Source organism: Entamoeba invadens (genome assembly GCF_000330505.1).
Source record: "Entamoeba invadens IP1 unplaced genomic scaffold scaff_1105074726357, whole genome shotgun sequence".
NCBI lineage: Eukaryota > Evosea > Mastigamoebida > Endamoebidae > Entamoeba > Entamoeba invadens.
In genome coordinates this window covers 291,062-312,206 of record NW_004443615.1, presented here as the reverse complement: position 1 = coordinate 312,206, position 21,145 = coordinate 291,062, and the positions used below count along the sequence as shown (strand labels likewise).

Sequence of the window (21,145 nt, the reverse complement as noted above, 5' to 3'; positions counted from 1 at the left end):
GTGGCTTATTAGAAGAGTAACCATTAGCCACTTTTCTAATAGTTCTATTAATTAATCAGAGAAAAAAAAGACAACTTGAGCTCGAAATTCAAGTCATGGACGACGAATTGTTGCTCGGCTTTCTGCAAAAGAAAATGATGCTGGTGCGATGGATCGAATCGATGGTTGGTGTTGGGATCGACCCGGACCTCTGCAAGTCATTAAAGAGCGGAACTGTCTTGTGCTTTGTCACTAAAATGATCGACGACGACCTTATCCCTTTCATTCACGACTCGAAACACACGTACAAACAAATCGAAAACTTAAACATGTTCATTCAAGTCTGCAAAGAGATGCACGTCCCTCTTTTAAGACAAATTATATATGACGACTTCGTTCAAGGCGTTTGTTGCTTAGAGTACCACAAGTATAGTATCTATTTTTTATATATTTACTATATTTGGTAGTTATAAATATATATAGAACAATTATAATAATTATACTATTCTATTATTATATTTAAAATAACAAATAGAACATCGTGAAAGTCGTCGAATGCATTTTCCTCTTTGTCACCGAGTGCTTTAAACAGTACGACATCAAACCATTTCCTGAAGTGAAAATTTCTGAGGTCAAGTCGAATATGCCAAGTGCTGAAGAGATTAATGTGATCCAAGAACAGCTCAAATTGTCACAAAAGTTTGTTCTTGCGGGGAAGGTACGAGTCTCTGATGAAGTCTTCCGTCGTACTTTAACATACTTAATGTCGACTAATAAGGAATTTAATAGTTTGTTTTTCATATTTATTAGAAAGTCATTCCAACTCATTATTATATAGAAATAAAATAGTATTAGAGAGAACTAGTTGACTCATGACTAGTGGAGGACTTTGAAAAGACTATTTCGAAGGCACAGGCATACTTCAGACGCTTTTTTGCAAAGAATGAAATGAACGCATTAAAGAAGAAGAGTGCGTTTCGATTGAAAGTGACGCAAGAGATGGTGAAAACAGAAGAGGACTATGTCCGGTACTTACGAGAAGGCATGGACAAATACGTCCATATCATCGAGAACTATGTGAAGCGTGGCGTGTTAAAGACCGATACCGTAGAAGTCATCTTCAGTGATTTAGAGAAGATCTATGCGTTTAACAAAGGCTTCTGCGAGTCACTGAAAAAGGCGACGAAAGACTTAGCGCCCAACACTGCATGGATATCCGTCTACAAGCAAATAGAAGGAGTTAAGGAAGTGTATACCATATATATGAATAACTACTCGTTATCATTGAAAAGAGTTGAAGAGATCATGTGCATTGACTGTGTGAAAGATGCGTTAGACGAAGAGAAGCAGAATGGGAAAGACGTGTCGTCGTATTTGATTATGCCCGTCCAGAGACTTCCAAGGTACGTCTTACTGTTGAATGAGCTGTTAAAAAGAACGTGGGAGACGCACCCCGACTATGCTTTATTAAAAGAAATGATCACATTAGTCAAGACAGTAACGACGGAGATCAACGAGAACAAAACGAAGGCGGACAATGCGAGGAAACCGGTGAACGTCTTAGACAAATACAAACATGGCAAATTCACTGATTTAGTGAATGAAGAGATCTACTACGAATGTGACTTGAAACATAAAACCACGAAAGTAGTGCTTATCATGACGAACACATATCTCTATATAGCAACTAACGACGTCATTAAATACGCATTTCCAATGAATCGAATTGTCCTCTTGCCATGTAATTCCCGAAAAGATGCGTTTAAGATTCGTGTGGGGAAGAAGACGAAGGTGAAACTGATTGGGTGCAAGTTAAGTCGCGACTTTGGGGTGATTAAAATGGTTGAGGGGATACTCCGCAAGAACAATGCGCAAGAGATGAATAAGATGGTGGCGTCCCTCCCAATAACAGCGGAAGAGACTCGTAAGAATGAAATTAAGAATAAGAGTGAAGCCGACGTCTTCATTCAAAGAGATGTCGACGTCGAGACGGAATTGATGAAACGGTTGAAAGATAACAACTCGAAAATTGGTGTCTATAATCGACGTGACACGCCACTCACTAATGACCAACTTCCTTTTGTCACTGTTATTGTCAAAGGACCAGCACAACAGAAATTAGTTTCGAGGGCGTCTTGTATTCCAGAATCCTTCGAAGACTCCGACAAAAAGTGTGTGAAAAAAGACCGGAATTCAGACGTCTTCTCACTTACTATCTCATCAAAGCCATCACTCTCAAGCACTCCTGTTGTCACTACTAGCACACCACAAGCTAACAAAAAAGAACGAAAAGCATCTGTAGCAGACTCAACACTCAAGTTATCGAAGAATGGAGGGAACAATGACTTGACACGAACTATGTTAAGACAGAAAGGTCCAGCAGAGATCATTGATGGACATCGTCTGAAAAATACACTCGGCATGGATATCTATTCCTTCACAGAATTGGAAAAACACCCCGACGGTATCGATAAAGACGATCTGGTCTTCCACCTCTCCGACGAAGACTTTGTTGAACTCTTCGACGCGGACTTCAAAATGTTCAAGGAGTGGAAGTCATGGCGGCAACAATCAGAAAAGCAGAAGTCCGGCCTCTGGTGATTTGTAATTGAATTTCAAAAGTAGAAGAGTTTCAAGATGCCCAGCACGGGCTGAAGGAATAATAAAATGGTAGTAAAAGTACTATAATCATATAGTATAATTGCAAGACTCAAAAAGAGAAGTAAAAAGGGTTTGGAGCAATTTGGTGGACTACAAAATAACTGGAAAATCAGAGGATGCCACGAGCAAAAGGAAAAGGAGGAAAGAGAGGAGGCCGAAGAGGTGGGATGAGCTCCGAAGGGCGTGAATTAGAATTTAAAGAAGTGGGACAAGTGTATGCACAAGTCACTAGGATCTTAGGGAATCGACGTATCGAAGCTTACTGTTTTGATGGGAAACAACGGTTGTGCCATATTAGAGGACAAATGCAACGCAAGGTGTGGATATCAGTAGGAGATGTTGTGTTAGTATCGTTGAGAGAATATGAGGAGGATAAAGCGGATGTCATCAAAAAGTATAATGCGGACGAGGTCATCCAATTGAAGAAATATAAAGAACTCCCCGAGAGACTGCAGACAGAAGAGGTTGGCCAAAAGAAAGATGTAAATATCCGTTTTGGTGTTGGAGACAAAGTCTCTGACGATAGTGATGCGGGCGATTTTGATGATGAAGAAAAGGAGGACGACGATGAAGACAGTCAAGACGATTTGCCACCACCACAAAACCGAGTATATACCCTTGATGATCTTTAATTTTTCAGTGTTCTTCTTGTTATTTGGAGTTGTAATGAATTAGAACATAGTTGTAGTGTGGCATTTGTAAACTATACTATTAAATATATATTTATAATTATTATTATTATTATAATAAGGAAATAGGTATAAAGAGAGGAACTGTAAATAAAGAGAATGAACGCACTCGACAAGATCTTTGATACTTTACACCAAAATGTGAAAGAGGGGAAATTGTATGAGGCTTTGATGCAGTACAAATCGCTTTATTCAAGATATGTTAGAAGATCTCCCACTCATGGACTGTCAATTATCACAGACGGGTGTACCCTCTTATCTCAAGAAAAGGACTTGAACGCGTTTTATGGGTTAGTCGACTTCTACGTGAAAATACTGACGGCCAAAAAAGAGGCAGTGACTGAAGAGGAGGTCAACCCACTCTTAGCAATCAAAAATACACCAATCGACAAAGAGAAAGAAAAGGCGCTTGAGGAGATATTTGAACTCTGTCAAAGGAACAAACTGAGCGCTATTTCGAACACTTTTGCGATGGAAATGTGCTTAGTTAATGTCAAGTTAAATAACATCCAAAAAGCAGTCAACTACTCGATCGGAAATGTCAAGTTGTTCGAATCAGTGATGAAAGAAATTGAACAGAGTGAGACTGTAAAACATGAACACGTTTATCTTCTTACAACACTAAAGTTTGTTCTTTTTCAATTGTTAAATTGTGTGGATGGTCATTGATAATATAGAACACTCTTGGTCGAACCAAAATTGGCAAGAAACTTATATTCATTTGTCGAGAGTAATTACAAAGGGATTTTGGGAACTAGAGAATCCCAGGCAAGTGTGCTTTTAACCGTGCTTGTGATGAAGGTCGTCGAACAAATAGATCCGCTTGACAAAATTTGTGAGGCATTCGGAAAGGCCGAGGGGGCGTTCAAAGACGTGTTTGAAACGTGCAAAGAGGATGTTGGAATGCTGAAAGCAAAGTACTTCACACCACAAAAGGAAAGAACACAGTTCAACCCATTCATACAACCTCACTGATACTTTATTATCTTTATCATTTTATTGTATTCAAACTAGTATAATTATAATTATCACAAACACAAAGACACATAATAACACACTAAAAAGAAGGTTGTGACGCAATGGATGTGTTGTCCTGTATAGTCTGGTCGATCTGTGGTTCAGCAGAATGGTACTGTTTGTACTCTTTTATTAGGTCGGCTATGTCACTTCCTGCCTCCAAAAATTCAGACTCCTCCATACCCTCTTCTGTGTATAAGTAAACAAAAGCTTTTCGGGTAAACATCGCAACGAACTGTTTGTAGATGCGATCAAATAGGTCGACCATTCCAGTGGAGTTCGAGATGAGTGTACCAGAAACTTTCAGTTTCTTTGGCGGGACGTCGCACACGGCGAGCTGGACGTTATTTGGGATCCACGGGCAAAACACATCAGTGTTCTTTTCTCTGAGTAAGAAAAGGTTTTCCTCAACGTCGTGAGTGGAGACGTTTCCTCTCATGATACATGACGCAGTCAAATATCTGCCGTTCTGTGGGTTGAAATCAACCATCATATTTTTCCTTTCAAAGAGCTGGGGGATGATTTCGGACACCGAAAGGCTTTGGTATTCCATTTCGAGAGCACTCGCAACAGGAGCAATCGAAGAAGTCAAAAATCTCAACCTCGTGTATGGGATCATGTTGACGTACAGCTTTCTGAGGTCTTGGTTTAGCTGTCCTGGAAACCTCAACGAACAGGTGATCCCAGACATGACAGACGCCACAATGCAGTTTAAGTTTTCATACGACGGCTTTTCTTTGTTTGTGATGTTTTTCGCTATTGTGTTGAGCGCCTCGTTATCAAAACAGAATGATACACCAGCCGATTCCAAGAGGCTGTGCAACGACAACATGCAGTTGTAAGGTTCCACTACTGTTTCACTGATAGTTGGTGAAGGCATCACACTGAATGTCGAAATCACTTTGTCGAAATACTCTTCGCGGAGCTTCGATTGTATCAACGTTCCGAGCCCCGAACCAGTACCTCCTCCAAGTGAATGTGTGATCTGAAATCCTTGTAAACAGTCGCACGCCTCTGCTTCTTTTCTTACAAATTCCATCACTCTTTCGCATAGCTCCAATCCATCAGTGTAGTGTCCCTTTCCCCAGTTGTTACCAGCCCCATTTTTGCCACATACAAAAGAGTCTGGGCGGAATAACCCACCAAGTTTTCCCACTTTCAAAGCATTAATAGTACCTGGTTCAAGATCCACGTTGGTAGTTCTAGGGACGTACCTTTTAGTTGAACTCTCAGTGTAGTAGACTGAGAGTCTTTGTTGTTCAATTGGCGTCCCCGTAAACTCTCCGACTGGTGAGATGTTGTGTTCTTCATTCACAAGGTCCCAAAACTTTTCTCCGACTTGGTTTCCGCACTGTCCAATCTGCAATGAAATTATTTCACGCATTTACCTTTCTCTTTTTTCCCCTCCTCTTATTTTCGTTCGTTCTGTCTTTCAATCACCCTTACTCTAAAACGTTGTTTTGTCATGAAAATGAGATACAATACTTCCATGGTAATAATATTATACTATATAGTACATTGCATCCACAATATTTATACTTGTTATAACTTGTCTATTGTAGTTTTTAATTAATATGCCAAAACCATAAAATATTTATAAATGAAACTATAAAATATAGTACAGTAAAAAAAAACACTTGAAAAATGAATAACTTGGTCTACTTCTTTTCTTCCTTTGGTTTTTCAGGCACGACCGAATATTTGATGATATGAAGTGGAGTTTTAACTGCATAGAACATATATGGATTTGTGTACACGTCATCCTTTTCCACCAAAATGTCTGCCTCGACCCACCTTGTAGCCTCCTCTCTCTTTTCTTCAGTAAATAAAAATCCAATCACATTTCTCATCTTATCAGGAAATTTCACTTCGATTGACGTCAAGTGGAATAACATGGAAAACCCAACTTGGTCGATCAAGTCTACCAAATCGGGATCGTAGCAGTCCCAATACACATGTTTGACTGTCCCGCATTGCCCGAGGATATGACGCGCGACTTCGTAGTCTGTCGTCTCCTTTGCGAAGTCACTGATCATCCGATTGAAGACGCACAACATCTTCTCGATGAAGGAATACATCTCGCATTCGGTGTCTTTCGATATGACGCCGGACCCCGTCTCGACACTGGGCTCCATATACAGTCGCATCATATTCTTCGCGTGGAATTGGAAGAAGTCGGGGTACCACCCGAAGATCTGTTTGAAATCGAAGCGGAAGATTAACTGACTCTCTGGGATGAATGAGCCTGTAGTAATCCCTTTGAAGTTCTTGTCTAATAACACACCACATGTCACTTGTGGAAGACTTCTGTATACAATTGCTGGCGCTTGTGTCATTGTAGTCGTGTCGATATCCTTTGCACAGTACGGTTGATATGGATATTCGGCAACAGTGACGGGTTGGAACGTCCACGTCTTCATCGCGGAGTGCATGATATACTCCGGATGCTTTGCAAGCATCTCAACCAACACGTTAGAGATAGAAGAAGTGATGGGTTTGATTTGGTCTCGTGTTTTGACTACAACGACTGCGTGGATCTTCATATTGAGTGTTGGCGAGACAACGGCTTTGTTGATGGTTTTGATCAAGTCGAGGTAATTCTCAAGTGTCATTTGATAATTGGAAAACACATTTTGATACAAATTCTGCGATATTCTGAACCACGTTGTTTTGTCGACATTGAGTGGATCAAACGGTTCTAAGACACTCATTTGAATGATTTCATTCACATCAATTTCTTCAAATCCCGCCGACGTCGATGTTGCAAAGAGAACTTTAGGAACGTCCTCTTTACAAAAGGCAGTTGGTACAATCGAACATTTCAATTTCAAGTGTAAAGTCGGGTTATAATATGAGAAACAAGTGAATGGGTCGATTCGTGGATATATGATTCGAGCGTTATTAAAAGAGTAAGTGATTTGATCCAATCCTTCAACTTCAAATGCTTTAATACATCGTTGCGATGATATTTTCAGCATCGTATAGAAACTATCCTTCCGCGAATCCGTCTTAATCTCGGACTTCTTTAATTCCTTTGCAAACAAGTCAAAGTTGGAGTGCTTCTTCCCGACTAATACAAAGCTCTTGACTTTTCCATCTTGGACACGTTCAGGAAGAACAACGATTTCACTCATCTTGTCAAACCCTCGTATTTGGTTGAACTTCAATAGTGGTATTTCACATTCGTATGTCTTCGTGTCAAGTTGTTTCATTGCCGCAATAAGAAGTGCGGAGGCCTTATTTGCCTCTTCTGTGATACCAATGAAATTGACGGCGACTTGGTCAACATTTATTTCAACGATGATTTCCTTGAGAAAACACGCTCTTCGGATCGTCGCGAACATCCCCGCACCTTTCTTACACAAGTACCGCATCTTTGCAATTTGGTTTGTGTTGAAGATCGAGTTTCTTAAAGTGATCTTCTTCGCGAAGTACAACATTGCCTTTGTTACTCGATCCGGGTGAGTTATTTCCGTACTAAATACATGCACTGAGTCTGATGTGACACAACACAATGGAAGTCCACAGAACAATGCTTTGAGCTCCAAAGGAATGACTTTGAGTGCTTCCGCAAAGGTCTTAACGAGTTCCTTAGACTCTACAGAGACGTAGAAGTCAGACACGGCATTTGATTTATTCTTTGGGATGACAAAGGGAGTCTTTCCAAATGGTCCGATGAATTGGAATGAATTTTCGAGGTTATAGTATTGGTAGTAACTCAGTGCTTTCATTCGTGGTAAAAAGACGGATGGGGAACTGAATTGTGCGGAGTGGTAATCGATTTGTTTGATGTAATTCGTAATTGCGTAGAGGTATCGGACCTTCTCCAACAAGTCTGTCGTCTTGAAATGAATTTGGATGACATCAGGCTCTATCAAATTAATGGAGCAAAGAAGGTATTGAGTGGCTTCAGGATATGACGACAAATATTCCATTGCAGCCATTGGAACTGGTTCAAAGACAAAGACTGCAAGTGTTGCTAACTGCTTTGCTATTTGTTCGGCGTTGTCATTTGAACAAGTCTGGAAATCACCTATCAGAACATTCGTGGAAAAGTTTGTGGAAAATATCGTGTTGAGTTTGTGAACAACTTCACTGTTCGGAATCAAAATCTGTTCAGTGATCGTCTTCTCAGTCATCTTAAAATGTGGTATTTTTAAGTTCTTTTTAGTTCCTTTTTGAGTTTCTTATTTAAGAATGTTGTGTAAAGTCGATATAAAGTCTGGTTTAAACTATTAGGTTTTAATTAACAATTATAGTACTTTTATTATAATTATACTATTGATAAAGTACTTTGAATGGTCATTAATATGATATATTGGAATAAAGTATATGGAAACAAAACTATAAATAATGACATATGATAATAGATTAAGGGGTATATTTAATAGAATACAAAACAATAATTAAAAGGTTTATTACCATGATTTAAGATCTTTTTTAAATAGTAACATGTCCTATTATATTGAGTACAACAGAGCCAACATTTTTGTGTTTATTTGAATGTTATAAAATTAACTCTTTTTTTTAAAGATGAATCTTTCATATTGTTTAACCAAATCTCTCAATTTAACTTAAAAGATGATGAAAATATCGGCTTGTCGTTGTTGCTATTACCATATTTTTTGGTTGGTTTTAACAACAGTTATTAATATAGTTTTATTATAATAAACTTAATTATAACTTAATTAGAAAACATCCAGATTTAGGTTGAAGATTTGTTTTGTTAATATAATAATATATTTATACTAATATAATGTGTTACAAAAAACTATCGTCCTCTGATTACTTTTAGATTTTTATAATACTTTTTTAAAATTATTAGTTAATACAACAATACGAATAAACATGTGCCGAGTTCTTCCCAAAAAAGCGATGTCAATATCCCAAAAATTTCACAATGAAAACAAAACACAAATTACAACAATCTTTGAATTTTTCCTCCCATTTTCGTTCCACCAAAATAGTTGCTTCTCAGTTTATTACTAGTAAAATATAGTATTAATATAGTAACTCTTCTCTTTCAAATCAATCCCACTAGAATTGAAATAACATATAATGAAGAAGAAGTCAAGTGACATGGAAACTGTCGACTCTAAGCGTCTGCAACTCCCAAAGCTTTCTGTCTTCTGGGACAAGCACCGCGCCTTCTTATCCTCCGCCAACTCAAAGCTTCAAGAGTTAACTGACCTTCTGAAGTCTTACTCATCATTTCTTACTGAAAATATCGACCAAGCCTTTGTGCCCCAAGGAAGTTTGTTTCTCACAATTCACTAAATAACATTTTCTATACTTTTAATAAAAATAATTATAATTAAACTATTTTATAACAAGACTTGGATTGACGAGGAGACAAAGGAGTGGCTGAACCCATTGTGAGTGGACTCCAATTTTTGGTCACAAACTTGGACGCGTTACAGCAGGATATCCTCTCGACTGTTGGGAAGACGGAAGAGATGACATTTGACTTGAAACAATTAAAGAAACTGTTTGAGAAGACGAAGAACCAAGAAACACTGACGACGGCTTTCTATAACTTTACCACGAAAAGCAGTTTTGAGATTCCATTGCTCTATGTCAACTTCTTTAACTCGTTTTATAACTTTGGAACGACCGTCGACGTCTATTTTTCGTGCAATGACAAACTGAATGCCGTCAAAGAGAAGTCGAGGAACGAAAAACAGAATTTTGTTATTACGAGTGTTGCGCCGCAACGAAACGTCTCGTACTGCGGGACGAAACTTAAAGAGATATTGGAGTTGGAGGGGAGACTCCCGACACAACTTCCACAAGTGATTGAAACGATGATCAACTACTTATACACGAAAGGGTGCGGGACTTATGGGATCTTCCGAGACACAACACAAAAGATGAAAATTGAAGTCGACGATATTTATCATCGCATGGGGATCACCGATTTTGAAGATCTTCCGCCAGAAGTTGTAGCGAATGTTTTAAAGAAGTTCTTGAGAGAGATGAAAGAGAAAATATTTCCATATGAAGTGACGAGTTGGATGTTGAAGGAATGGCAGAAGACACGAGGGTCTATTCAATGTCACGATGAGCGATTTAAACTGATTCAAAAAGCAATAGAAAAGCTCTCTGAAGAGAACACGACTGTGTTAAAGAGTCTATTAAAGTTGTGTTGTAAAATTGATTCCTTGTCGGATTCGAATGGGATGAGCTTTAAGAATCTTGCAGTCTGCTTTTCACCAGTGTTGCTGACATTTTATAAAGACGAGAAGAACACAAACAACAAAGAAATAATTAACAACGACGTTGTGTGGGGGATCGAGGTCGTCACGTTCTTACTCTGTGAGTATTCACACTTATTCCCAACAGAGGTCGATGAGAATGTGATGAGACTTTCTATGAAGTTATCTCGGAAGAACGTTGTGACTTTGACTCAATTAATGAAGGACGAAGACGTGGTATTGCGAGCGATAAGTAATAATAATGAAAAGAAGAAATTGGAAACAAAAGAAGTTGTAACGAGTCATGGAAAGTCATTGAGCGAAGGAAATGAAATGAAAATGGAAGCTTATGAAGTCGAGAGAAAAGCAAGAAGTGACGGAAATGAGGAGAAGAGTGACTTGGATGGAATTGACAAAGAAGAGAAAGAAGAATTCCATTCAAATACAGATGGCGTTCTTAAAAGTGATGAAATACTTCAAGAACTTCCTCCTCTCCCTCCTCCAAGAAAAAGAGGGAAAATTCAAAACGATCTTTTGGTCACTCAACCTACGGAAGTGATTTGATAATTAATTGTGTGTGTGTTGTCATCCATTGAAAAGAACTATAATTATTAGAATTATAACTATACTATTATTACAAGACTTTATTTAGTAAAAACAATAGTACTATATAGTTAAACCAAGTGTAAACTTAATTGAATTATTTATTTTAGTATATACATAAACTAGTACTTTTACTAATATATTAATTATATTTTTACTAATTGTTTTGCAAAACAATTAGTACCACTGAAGAACATCATTTAATGACGTTAAACAACAGTTATTTGTATTCAAAACATGTATTAAAATTTCAAGTATTATTAATAGAATATTAATGAAAAATATGAAGAAATAAGAAATAAACTATAAATCAATTATCGTGATGTTTGGTTTATTATCTACTATTTTTTAATAAACCCGTTACTATCCACCAATTTGTCGTATTACTAATGTCTCTCGTGTTTTGTTCTTTAGAACCATTCAAAAAACACTCTCAACTTTGAAATCCAAAAATGGAAATCATTCTTGAATGCGGCTCGAATTTTCCAAAGGCGGACATAGTGCAGTGGTGTGACCCATACCTCATAGTCAAGTATACTGAAGGTGGAGTTGCGAAGTCCTTTAAGACTACAATTCAAAAAAACACCGCGACACCGGTGTGGAATAATCACTTTGAGTGTTTAACGCCGAGTGGCCAAATCACATTTGAATGTTGGGATTGGGACAAAATGAACTCCGATGATTTTTTGGGGAAGGTAGTGATTGATGTCCCCGAGTTAACGAAATTGGAAGAAACTATTATCTATCGCGTCGACTTAGAAAAGGAATATGAAAAGAAGCGTAAAAACAATGACTTAGACACTACTATAACAATCAAATATCGAAATCTGCATTATGTAGAGACTACCCCACAAGTCATACAGACGATGATGACATCGGAGAGTTCAATGAGTTCATCACTGAGAGGATCAAGTCGGTCAATTGCATCGAAAAAGTCCGACCAACAAATTCAATTAGAAATAGAAGAAGGGAAGAAGAGAGAATACTTGAAAGGGTATTTGCCGATATTACAAGGGTTCACCAAAAAGGCCAATTTCAGACTGTTGTTCTCGTCTGATTTGTTCCCCGTCAAAGCCGATGTCATTGCTCAGAAAATTATGATGAAGAGGAATGTGATGACTTTGATAATAACACAGAGTGGGTGTTCCTTTGGATTTTATAATGATGAGCCGATCACAAAAGATGAAAATGGCAATGGGCAAGTCATTAATGACAAAAATGGGTTTGTCTTCAGTGTCGTTGGGCCGAAACAACAGCCTTTAAAGTTGAACACAATAAACCCTAAAGATGCCACTTTCTGCTTATTCAATGGGATCGAACACACGTCGGGAATAGTCCTTGGCGTTAATAATGCATTCTATTTGAAAGAAGACATGACAGTCTATGAGTTAAATACTATCCAAAAGTCTTTCGATGCGACAGTCAAAGGAAATGTCTTACTCTCTGAATACTTCCCTTCTACTTTTCCTATTGCAAAAGTGTTCATGTTGCAATGGATGTGAACACAAGTCGACGTCTTAATAATTTCACTTTTCAATTGTTCTTGGGTCACATCGTTTAACACTTTTTTTGATCATTCGAGTACACTGTTTATATATAAATTATACCGGTATCTAATTCATCTTGTGATCTATTTAATTATTTTTTTGTGTTCTATTTTAAGAATAGAGTCCGATATAATAACATCAAAAATAATATTAAAAGTCTTCTGTTTTTTTATTATTTCAACTTGAGAGGACGAAAAAGACAAATTGTATAACAACTAGTAAAAACAATTAAAAATAATAAGTTCGAAGAAATGCTTGAAACTTGAAATGACTGCAATCGAGAGAATTACAATAACTTGACATAACTTTCATAGAATACCCGAATTTGTGACTATTATATTGAAATAAGAAATAGTAGTAAAATAGAAGACGAAATAGATTGAATAACAAAAAAACGGAACGACCAAAATCCAAATAGAAATGTTTGCCGGTAGAAAGCCAAACAGCGCTTTGAAAAGCAAAGAAATAAAACAAGAAAGACGAGATTGACTTTGCCGTTTAGTGTAATTGAAAACCACAAAAGAATTAAAAGAATAGTACAATAGAGTCAAGAAGAGTATTGTAAAAAGTGAGGTAAAAAGTATTAGAATTAAAGGAAGAGGAGGCGTCAAAGCGGAAATAGTATGGTCTTAAAAAAGATATCAATTATATATATAAGACCGCGAAGAAAAATGGAAAGGCGAGAAACTCGAAAATCAAGTAGCGAGATGTTCAAGTCCCTCCTCAAAAAGAAAAAGGAGCCGGAGTTAGTAATCAGTGAACCAGTTGGGTTCTCACATCCGTATCATGCCGTGTACCAATCTGGAGAACTCACTGGGTTTCCTCCTGAGTGGAATGCACAATTAAAAGCTTCTGGGATAACTAAAGAAGAGATTAAAGAGAACCCTGAAGCAGTCCATGACGTCATTGACTTCCAAATGAAAACGACTGCAGAGACGGATATCAAAGAGGATGATTCCATGTGCTTTCAAATCCAACCGTTACCGGAAGAGAAAGAAGTCGACTTAAAGAAATTCATTAATAAGAGTGACCCAGACGAGTTGTATGAAGGACTCGAGAAAGTGGGCGAAGGCGGGGTCGGCGATGTGTTTAAAGCTACGCGAAAGTCAGACGGGTACCCCGTCGCGTTGAAACGGATGCGAATCACTAAGAAGAGTAAACGAGCTATATTGACCGAGGTGAGTACACTCAGTCAATATAAACACGACAACGTCGTCACATACATCGAGTGTTATTTAATTAATGAAATGCTGTGGTTAGTGATGGAATATATGGACGGCGGGTGTTTGACAGATATTATCGATCATCACGACGAAATGCCAATTTCCCTCAAATTGATCGCTTTCGTCTGTGATGAGACTTTAAAAGCTTTGACCTTCTTACACTCAAATCATTGTGTCCATCGTGACATCAAATCTGACAATATATTGTTAAAGAAAGATGGTTCAGTAAAGTTGTCTGATTTTGGCTATGCGGCGCAGCTGACAAAACAAAAGAGTTGTCGTACATCAATAGTTGGAACTCCTTATTGGATGCCTCCTGAAGTTTGTTATTTAAAATGTTATTACGATTAAATAATAACAATAATTAATAAATGTGGTACTATAGAAATAGTAATAAATAGCTCATTCGGAGCCAAAAATATGACGAGAAAGTCGATGTGTGGTCGCTTGGGATTATGTGTATGGAAATGTCGGATGGGATGCCCCCTTATATGGATTTTCCACCGATGCGTGCGTTGTTCTTAATTACAACTAAAGGAATTCCACCGATGAAAAACAGAGACAAACTTGAGCCGTCATTTGTCACGTTTGTCGAGGAGTGTCTTGTCATCAACCCACAACAGCGCAAAACGTCGTTTGAGATGATTAAAAGTCCATTTCTTGAGATCAAAGGAAGTAAAGCCGAAATGGCGGAACTTATCAAGGCCATTGCTGCCCTTCCTTCACCTGCTGATGACATGTTGGATGATTAATTTTACTTTGTTGCATTCTTTATGTGTTCTTTATTATAACTAATACATATAGTTATTACAACTAGAATTCATAATTAATTTTCAAAACTAATAAATCATAGAGATATGGACTTTGAGGAAAGGTTACAAGAAGTGCGGGAGAGAATGCAAGAACACAAAGTGACACATTACTTCTCTGCATACTCCGACCCACACATTTCAGAGTTTCCAAATTCCTCTTTTCTTCATTTGGAGTGGTTGTGTAACTTTAAAGGGTTATATGGGTATGTATTAATAACACATACGAACGCATATTTATGGACTGATGAGATATACTATGATAGTGCAGTCAAACAAGTCCCAACTCCATTATGGAAAGTATATAGTGAAAATGACACAGATGGTCCGATGGACATTCTAATGAAATCGAAAAGGAAAGTAGTCTTAGCGCTGAATTACAGCACTACACCAGCTTATTTATTGGGGGAATGTCTCGACGAAAAAAATGTGAGAACAATCGACTTAGACGTCTTAGATGAATTAAATAAGAAACAGCTGGTCTTCTCACCACTCTCATTCTTTAGAACAAAGTACAGTGTGACAGAAAGACTCGACATCTTCAAAAAGTCACGAAAGAACAACGTCATTGTGTTGACTTCACTTGTTGATGTGGCGTGGGTGTTTAATATCAGAGGAGATGACATTTTATACTCTCCACTTGCTTTGGCCTTTGCAATATTAACACCAAAGCGTATCATGTTCTTCTGTGGTACTACTGAAACCCTCAAATATCAACAATTCCCAGACGAATTTAAAACGCTGAATATTGAGATCTTCCCATACGCCAATTTTTATGGTGTGTTGAACAAAGAATTGCACAACGTGAATCTCACAGTTAGAATAAGAGAGAAATTTACTTCTTTCAAAATACTCGAAATGGCTAGAAAGGCAAATGCTGAAGTCAAATTCACGATTCGAGACATCGATAATTGGATGGGGGTGTGTCCGAATGGTGATGTTGAACAGTTGAAGAAAGCGCATATCGAAGACTCGTTGATTTTATGTCAGTTTTTTGCACAAATAGAACAGCACTATAATACACAAAAAGAGGAGAAATGCACTGATTTCCAGTTGTGCGAATTATTGGAGACATTACGAAAGAGCAATCCAGACTACGTCTACCCAAGTTTTGCTTCAATCATTGCTAACGGCCCAAATGCTGCCAATTTACATTACCAACCAAATGAACACGCATGTTCCGAAATTGATTTCAATCGCCCTATTCTTTTTGATGTCGGCGCACAATACAAATCGGGAGCGACAACGGACGTCACACGAGTGTTATGTGTTGGAGATGTTACAGAGGAAGACAAAAAAGTGTATACGGCTGTACTTAAAGGACACATCGCTCTTCAAAAAGAACAATTCTCAGAACACACACGATTCGAAAACATCGACAAAGTCTGCAGAGATGCTATTAAAAGGGTTGACACTACCTTTGAGTATGAACACGCTACTGGACACGGTGTCGGTTGCTTCTCGTCAGTCCACCACGACCCAGACACGTTTGCAGGGAGAGCGGCTTTGGACGTCGGGAGAATGACTTCTGTGGAGCCGGGATTGTACTTCAAAGGCAATTTTGGTGTGCGTATTGAGAACGTTTGCATTGTCGAATACACCACAGCCTCACAAAACGACAAAGAACTCAAACATACTGAAGAGAGAAGCTTAGTCCATCTAGTCCCACTTACTTATGTGCCTTATTGCTTGAAAGCAATTCAAAAGGACTTGTTGGACAGTACAGAAATCAATTATTTGGACCAATACTCACAAAGAATCAGAGAGTTAGTCCTTCCTCTAACACAAGACCCAATTACAAAGAAATGGATTGAAGAAAATACTATACCATTATAAGTTACTAAAAGAAGTATATTATATTTATTTTTGATATAAATTTATATATAATTTAAATACATATAAATCATAAAAAATATTATTGGAGTATTTCGAAAAATATTGTAACATAAAAGAACACAGAGTTACTTCATATTTTGAACTCTGTTCTTGAACTCATCGACAAGTAATTCAACCGAGCTATATGTTGTTTTCCCCAAATGGAATCCGTTGTCATCCAACCGAACAAATAAGCTCGAAACCGTCTTCGACCCCGGGATTGATGCGATTCGAATTTTACCAAACTCCGTTTTCGAAACACTCAATGAATAGTGGAAGGCGTTTGGCAGCTCGGCTTTTTGTTTGGATAAGTCAACGTCGACCTTTGAGTCGTTGGCGTGATATCTCCTGTGTTTTCTCAGCTCTTCCAATAATCCATTGACCTTATTTATGTAATGCTCGAGGTGAGATAGCCCATCAAACGGTCGTTTGTACATCATGATCTTCATGTCTCCGCGGTCATCTTTCCGTTCATAACATGGGATATTCATCAAAACCTCTGTGGTCCACTTCCATACCAACATCAATTTGCCTTGGAAGAGTCCATCCTCTGCTATGGGAATGACCATCCATCCACCGACTTTCCCCTTCTTTACCTCGGTGACTGCTTTTGAGTGTGACATGATTTGGAAATTTCTGTAGGAACTCACCCAATTGTTGTAGTCGATGTTCCTTCCTTCTTCGCTAGAACGGTAATTAATTTCCTCGTTGGTCACTTCCAAATACTTTTCGTAACTTTTCAGCTTTTCGTACTCTTCACGGAGGTACGAAAAATCTCTCACATCGGGTTGGTTGCACTTCACGTTGATTACACACTTTGAATAATCCACCGTTGTGATTTTACCAGTAACCAATTTTCCAAACTCGTCGCCATTGAGACAGTTTCCGTCTTCAACCATCACCTCCAAGTCATCACTGATGAAACCACGTTTCTTGTCTCTTGGACCCGGCCGAAGAACAAATTCGATCAATTGACACGCCTTAAAGTCGTCAACTGAAGTGTTTGTGACACACTCAAACATCTCTCTGTCGGTCAGCGTCGACTCCGCGAATGATGGTTGGTTGTACATAAACGGATCCACAAGTTCATCGACAATGTCCCTCAAACACACGTCCATCTTTTTGTCGCCTTCTTTGATCAATTCAGCATAACCGTCAAAGTCAAGTGAATCGTACTTCTCTCGAGTCATCGACATTGCTTTCTTACAAAACTCAGCCTTCTCCAAATCGCCTTCGTAAGCATCATTCACAATATTCTCTGCAAGTTGGTAATTCATCGGGTGTACTCTCGTCTGATCCAAGAAAAGATTCTTAACTGAGTCCTTCGGCGAAATCGTTATGAAACCAACAAAGTTGTTAACAACGTTCTCCATGTTATCATCTTTGTACATTTCAATGAGGAACTTTCTCGAGTTGATGTGGAACTGATATCCTTGCATCTTTCGGATAAAGGTGTTGGCCTTGATTTCGCCAAGACCGTTCACATACGACAGCACGTCCTCAATGTGGCCATGGTCAATACATTTGTTAATATCAACACCTCTTAAATTCACAACCTCAATGAGCGTTTCTTGTAACTTGTGAACCAATGTCGACCTCTCTCCTTCGTTGAGCGCGTATTGCAATGGGTGGATTTTGACATTCAACATTTTCTCTCGTTTCCCACAAATGTGAACAAATTCGGCCATTGGGTTAATCAATTGCCTGCACACACTTGAACCCGCATATTCAAGCTGCGACTTCTCGCCCACGGTCTCCGTCTTATAAATGATGCCCAAATCCTTGTTTACATTGACATTCTCAATCTTGTTCATCTTGTGAAGGTTCGTTAACATGAAAATTGACTTTGGTGTTTTGGCCTCGACACCGATGAGTAGTGTTTCTTCACCGAAGAAATTCTTAATCTCTTCTTCGTATTTGTCAAATTGCTGCACAAACCTTTCGAAGTACATCGATTCAGTAAACTCTCCAGAGTCTGCGTTGCATTTCACAAACATCATGCTTTCCTTTCCAAAAACAATTCCCCCAACAAAATAGTTCACAAGCGGACTTGTTTCGTCTATTTGTCTCTTCTTGTTTCCCAAAGCAAAATGTGGTGCTCCATTGATTCTTCGTTTAAGATTAATTTGTGCTTCTCTCACAACGCACTTCACAGCGTTCTTTCTTAACGTCTCTTTGAGGTGTTCAATGACATACGGCGTGATGTAATATTTGAATGCAAACTCGACAGTCTCTTTTTTCATTGATCTCCACTCGTCTATATCATCGCTTCCAATCAACTTTGTGCAAGCATCTTCGATAATACCAGTTGGCATATTTAGCTCAACGGTAATAAGTCCCTCCTTTTCTGCTTGGAAGATTTTGAGTATATCATCCCTCTCTCTCAAGAGAGAAACTGGCTTTCCTACAAGTCTTTTGTATATGGCGTACTTGTTAAAGACGTCAATGACTTCCTTTCCCTTTTCAGTGGGTTTTGTTGAAATTGTGGAATCCCTCAGAGCAAGTTCGTAAAACAACTTTCGGGTTTCTTTGAAATGGGAAAATTCTGTTGCAAATCTCATTCGAGCGGTGTTCATGACGTTCTGTGTTTTTGGCATTTCGCTTGTTATAAGTCTTCTCGAAATATCTTCAGGTTTTTCATAACATTTGTTTGGGACATATTGTTTGTAATTGTTCACCAAATTGTCAACAAAACACTTCGGTGTAATTCCATATCCTTTCATCAGCTCTTCCACATTCTTGGAACACACTTCTGGATATGTCCGTTTTCCCCTTGACGCATCTTTCAGCGGGTCGAAAAAATTTGGACTGTATTTCAAACTTACCTCGTCACTCAGCAATTGGAAATCAATTTCATCTTGTAACGTGTCGAGGGTGATTAAGTAACCCGCTCTCTCCTCTGTGCCCATGGTGCTACACTCATCAATTATTTTCCTTACCTTTTCCTTCTTTTCGCAAATTTCATAATACTCTGTGTCCAAGTCCCATATTTGCCAAAGTAATTGAATCACTTTCGCATGTTCGATCGATCTCCAGTTTTCAGATATAAACGGGTAGTAAACGTCTTTGTCATATGTTGCGATAAACATCAAATCATGTCTTTCTTTGTACATCAACTCAAACACCTTTTTAACGAGATTGTCCAGGTCAATCACATTCATTAATATCTCAAGTTGAAGTCTCTGACACACCCAATAACTCTCATCGAGCATTTTATTTTGCCAGACGTCTTCGCCCATTGTTGGTTGCTCTTTCCCTTCTTGGTCGAACCAGTTCAAAACACTTTTCTTTCTAAAGAGTTGTTCTGGCACGTCAACCGACTCGACAATTTTGTCTTGTCTTTCTCTTTCATTCCTTTTCAAATCCATTGGCTCCAAACATTTTGAGTAGTCTTCTTCCATCTGTTGGTCGATTTCTTCTTCAGGGACTTGGACCTCTTCGATCATTTTATTCTCCGGGTTCTCCATCTCTTCATCCTCACTTTCGTTATGAATGATCCTTCTCTTTTTCTTCTTTTGTTCCTTCTCAGCTCTCTTCTTTTCTCTTTCCTCTTTACGCTTCTGCTTTTCCTCAAGACGGCGTTGTTTCTCTTCAGGAGTCTCCTCAGCCTCCTCTTCCTCACCGACTTCCTCTTCGTCATCGTCTGCTATAAATCCATCATCAGCTATATAGCCCTCTTTCGTCAAGGCGTGATCTTCTTCGTCCTCGTCGACTTCCAACTCACTTTCGTCGCTCCTTTTCTCTTCACTTTTGTCCAACTATTCCGTCAATTCAATCACGTTCAGATTGACAATTCGAGTGATTTGGAGAAAATTATGAAAAACTATTTATTTATAGTTTTATTTACTATATTTTATAACTAAAAAATCGCGACATTTTAAAAAACCAAAAAGTGTTTTAACGAAAAAACAAACGCTCCTCTTCATGACAACACGAGTATTCTGATATGAAAGTTCTTCATTTTGAGATGTTTACTCGCGTTGTCATGAAGAGGTGTTTGCTCTTGTCAGCTTTTTTATCATTTTCTTCAGTTCAAAACAACCCTAAAAAGATTTTCTCTTTCCTTGAAATGTTATTTGGAATGTTATTTCCTTTTTAATAGTTGAATTATAAATAATTTTTTAAAATAACAAACTAAATATTTTTAATATTTTAATAAAACTTTAACTATATTATATTATTGGTTAATTTTAAAACTATTTTAAAATATCTTTGATGTTTTATGATTTTAATAATATTTTTAAATTATCGATTTTAATAAAATAGTCAATTATTTTTATTATTAAAAAAAGAAACATTAAAGATAGTTAATCAAATTATCTAGAATCTAAACTATTTTTACAATTATTCGTTTTGAACGTTTAATCTCAAATTCGCATTTTACCCAAATGACAATCCACATATAATAATAATAAAAACTATATATTAGTAATTCAGACAATCCAACTAGAACGAATGAACAGAAATGCAACATTTTCAAAAGAATTTTTCTCGACAAACAAGAAAAAGAAGACAAAAAATTAAAAAGTAACAACTCAAAACCCCACA

General features: G+C 37.9%; 10 protein-coding genes across 10 annotated transcripts; 7 read left to right on the top strand and 3 right to left on the bottom strand.

Annotated features, from left to right (window-relative positions):
• Positions 1–95: 95 nt before the first annotated feature.
• Positions 96–2,580, top strand: EIN_371140 (Rho/RAC guanine nucleotide exchange factor, putative; the record flags this gene model as incomplete). Its single annotated transcript, XM_004259435.1, has 3 exons — positions 96–383; positions 515–767; positions 860–2,580. The coding sequence occupies 3 exons, from the start codon at positions 96–98 to the stop codon at positions 2,578–2,580; spliced, it is 2,262 nt and encodes a 753-aa protein (XP_004259483.1).
• A 176-nt stretch (positions 2,581–2,756) lies between these two features.
• Positions 2,757–3,272, top strand: EIN_371130 (eukaryotic translation initiation factor 1A, Y-chromosomal, putative; the record flags this gene model as incomplete). The annotated part of the gene is made up of 1 exon (XM_004259434.1): positions 2,757–3,272. The coding sequence occupies one exon, from the start codon at positions 2,757–2,759 to the stop codon at positions 3,270–3,272; it is 516 nt and encodes a 171-aa protein (XP_004259482.1).
• A 156-nt stretch (positions 3,273–3,428) lies between these two features.
• EIN_371120 (hypothetical protein) lies at positions 3,429–4,304 on the top strand (the record flags this gene model as incomplete). The annotated part of the gene is made up of 2 exons (XM_004259433.1): positions 3,429–3,955; positions 4,007–4,304. The coding sequence occupies 2 exons, from the start codon at positions 3,429–3,431 to the stop codon at positions 4,302–4,304; spliced, it is 825 nt and encodes a 274-aa protein (XP_004259481.1).
• Positions 4,305–4,386: 82 nt separating this feature from the next.
• EIN_371110 (tubulin beta chain, putative) lies at positions 4,387–5,730 on the bottom strand (the record flags this gene model as incomplete). Its single annotated transcript, XM_004259432.1, has 1 exon — positions 4,387–5,730. One exon carries the CDS (start codon positions 5,728–5,730, stop codon positions 4,387–4,389), a length of 1,344 nt encoding a protein of 447 aa, XP_004259480.1.
• A 274-nt stretch (positions 5,731–6,004) lies between these two features.
• Positions 6,005–8,485, bottom strand: EIN_371100 (hypothetical protein; the record flags this gene model as incomplete). Its single annotated transcript, XM_004259431.1, has 1 exon — positions 6,005–8,485. One exon carries the CDS (start codon positions 8,483–8,485, stop codon positions 6,005–6,007), a length of 2,481 nt encoding a protein of 826 aa, XP_004259479.1.
• Positions 8,486–9,404: 919 nt separating this feature from the next.
• On the top strand, positions 9,405–11,104 carry EIN_371090 (hypothetical protein; the record flags this gene model as incomplete). The annotated part of the gene is made up of 2 exons (XM_004259430.1): positions 9,405–9,600; positions 9,699–11,104. 2 exons carry the CDS (start codon positions 9,405–9,407, stop codon positions 11,102–11,104), a joined length of 1,602 nt encoding a protein of 533 aa, XP_004259478.1.
• A 491-nt stretch (positions 11,105–11,595) lies between these two features.
• Positions 11,596–12,645, top strand: EIN_371080 (hypothetical protein; the record flags this gene model as incomplete). Its single annotated transcript, XM_004259429.1, has 1 exon — positions 11,596–12,645. The coding sequence occupies one exon, from the start codon at positions 11,596–11,598 to the stop codon at positions 12,643–12,645; it is 1,050 nt and encodes a 349-aa protein (XP_004259477.1).
• A 752-nt stretch (positions 12,646–13,397) lies between these two features.
• EIN_371070 (serine/threonine protein kinase, putative) lies at positions 13,398–14,665 on the top strand (the record flags this gene model as incomplete). Its single annotated transcript, XM_004259428.1, has 2 exons — positions 13,398–14,234; positions 14,315–14,665. The coding sequence occupies 2 exons, from the start codon at positions 13,398–13,400 to the stop codon at positions 14,663–14,665; spliced, it is 1,188 nt and encodes a 395-aa protein (XP_004259476.1).
• A 105-nt stretch (positions 14,666–14,770) lies between these two features.
• On the top strand, positions 14,771–16,558 carry EIN_371060 (xaa-pro dipeptidase, putative; the record flags this gene model as incomplete). Its single annotated transcript, XM_004259427.1, has 1 exon — positions 14,771–16,558. One exon carries the CDS (start codon positions 14,771–14,773, stop codon positions 16,556–16,558), a length of 1,788 nt encoding a protein of 595 aa, XP_004259475.1.
• A 125-nt stretch (positions 16,559–16,683) lies between these two features.
• EIN_371050 (suppressor of ty, putative) lies at positions 16,684–20,523 on the bottom strand (the record flags this gene model as incomplete). Its single annotated transcript, XM_004259426.1, has 2 exons — positions 16,684–20,355; positions 20,512–20,523. The coding sequence occupies 2 exons, from the start codon at positions 20,521–20,523 to the stop codon at positions 16,684–16,686; spliced, it is 3,684 nt and encodes a 1,227-aa protein (XP_004259474.1).
• Positions 20,524–21,145: the final 622 nt, after the last annotated feature.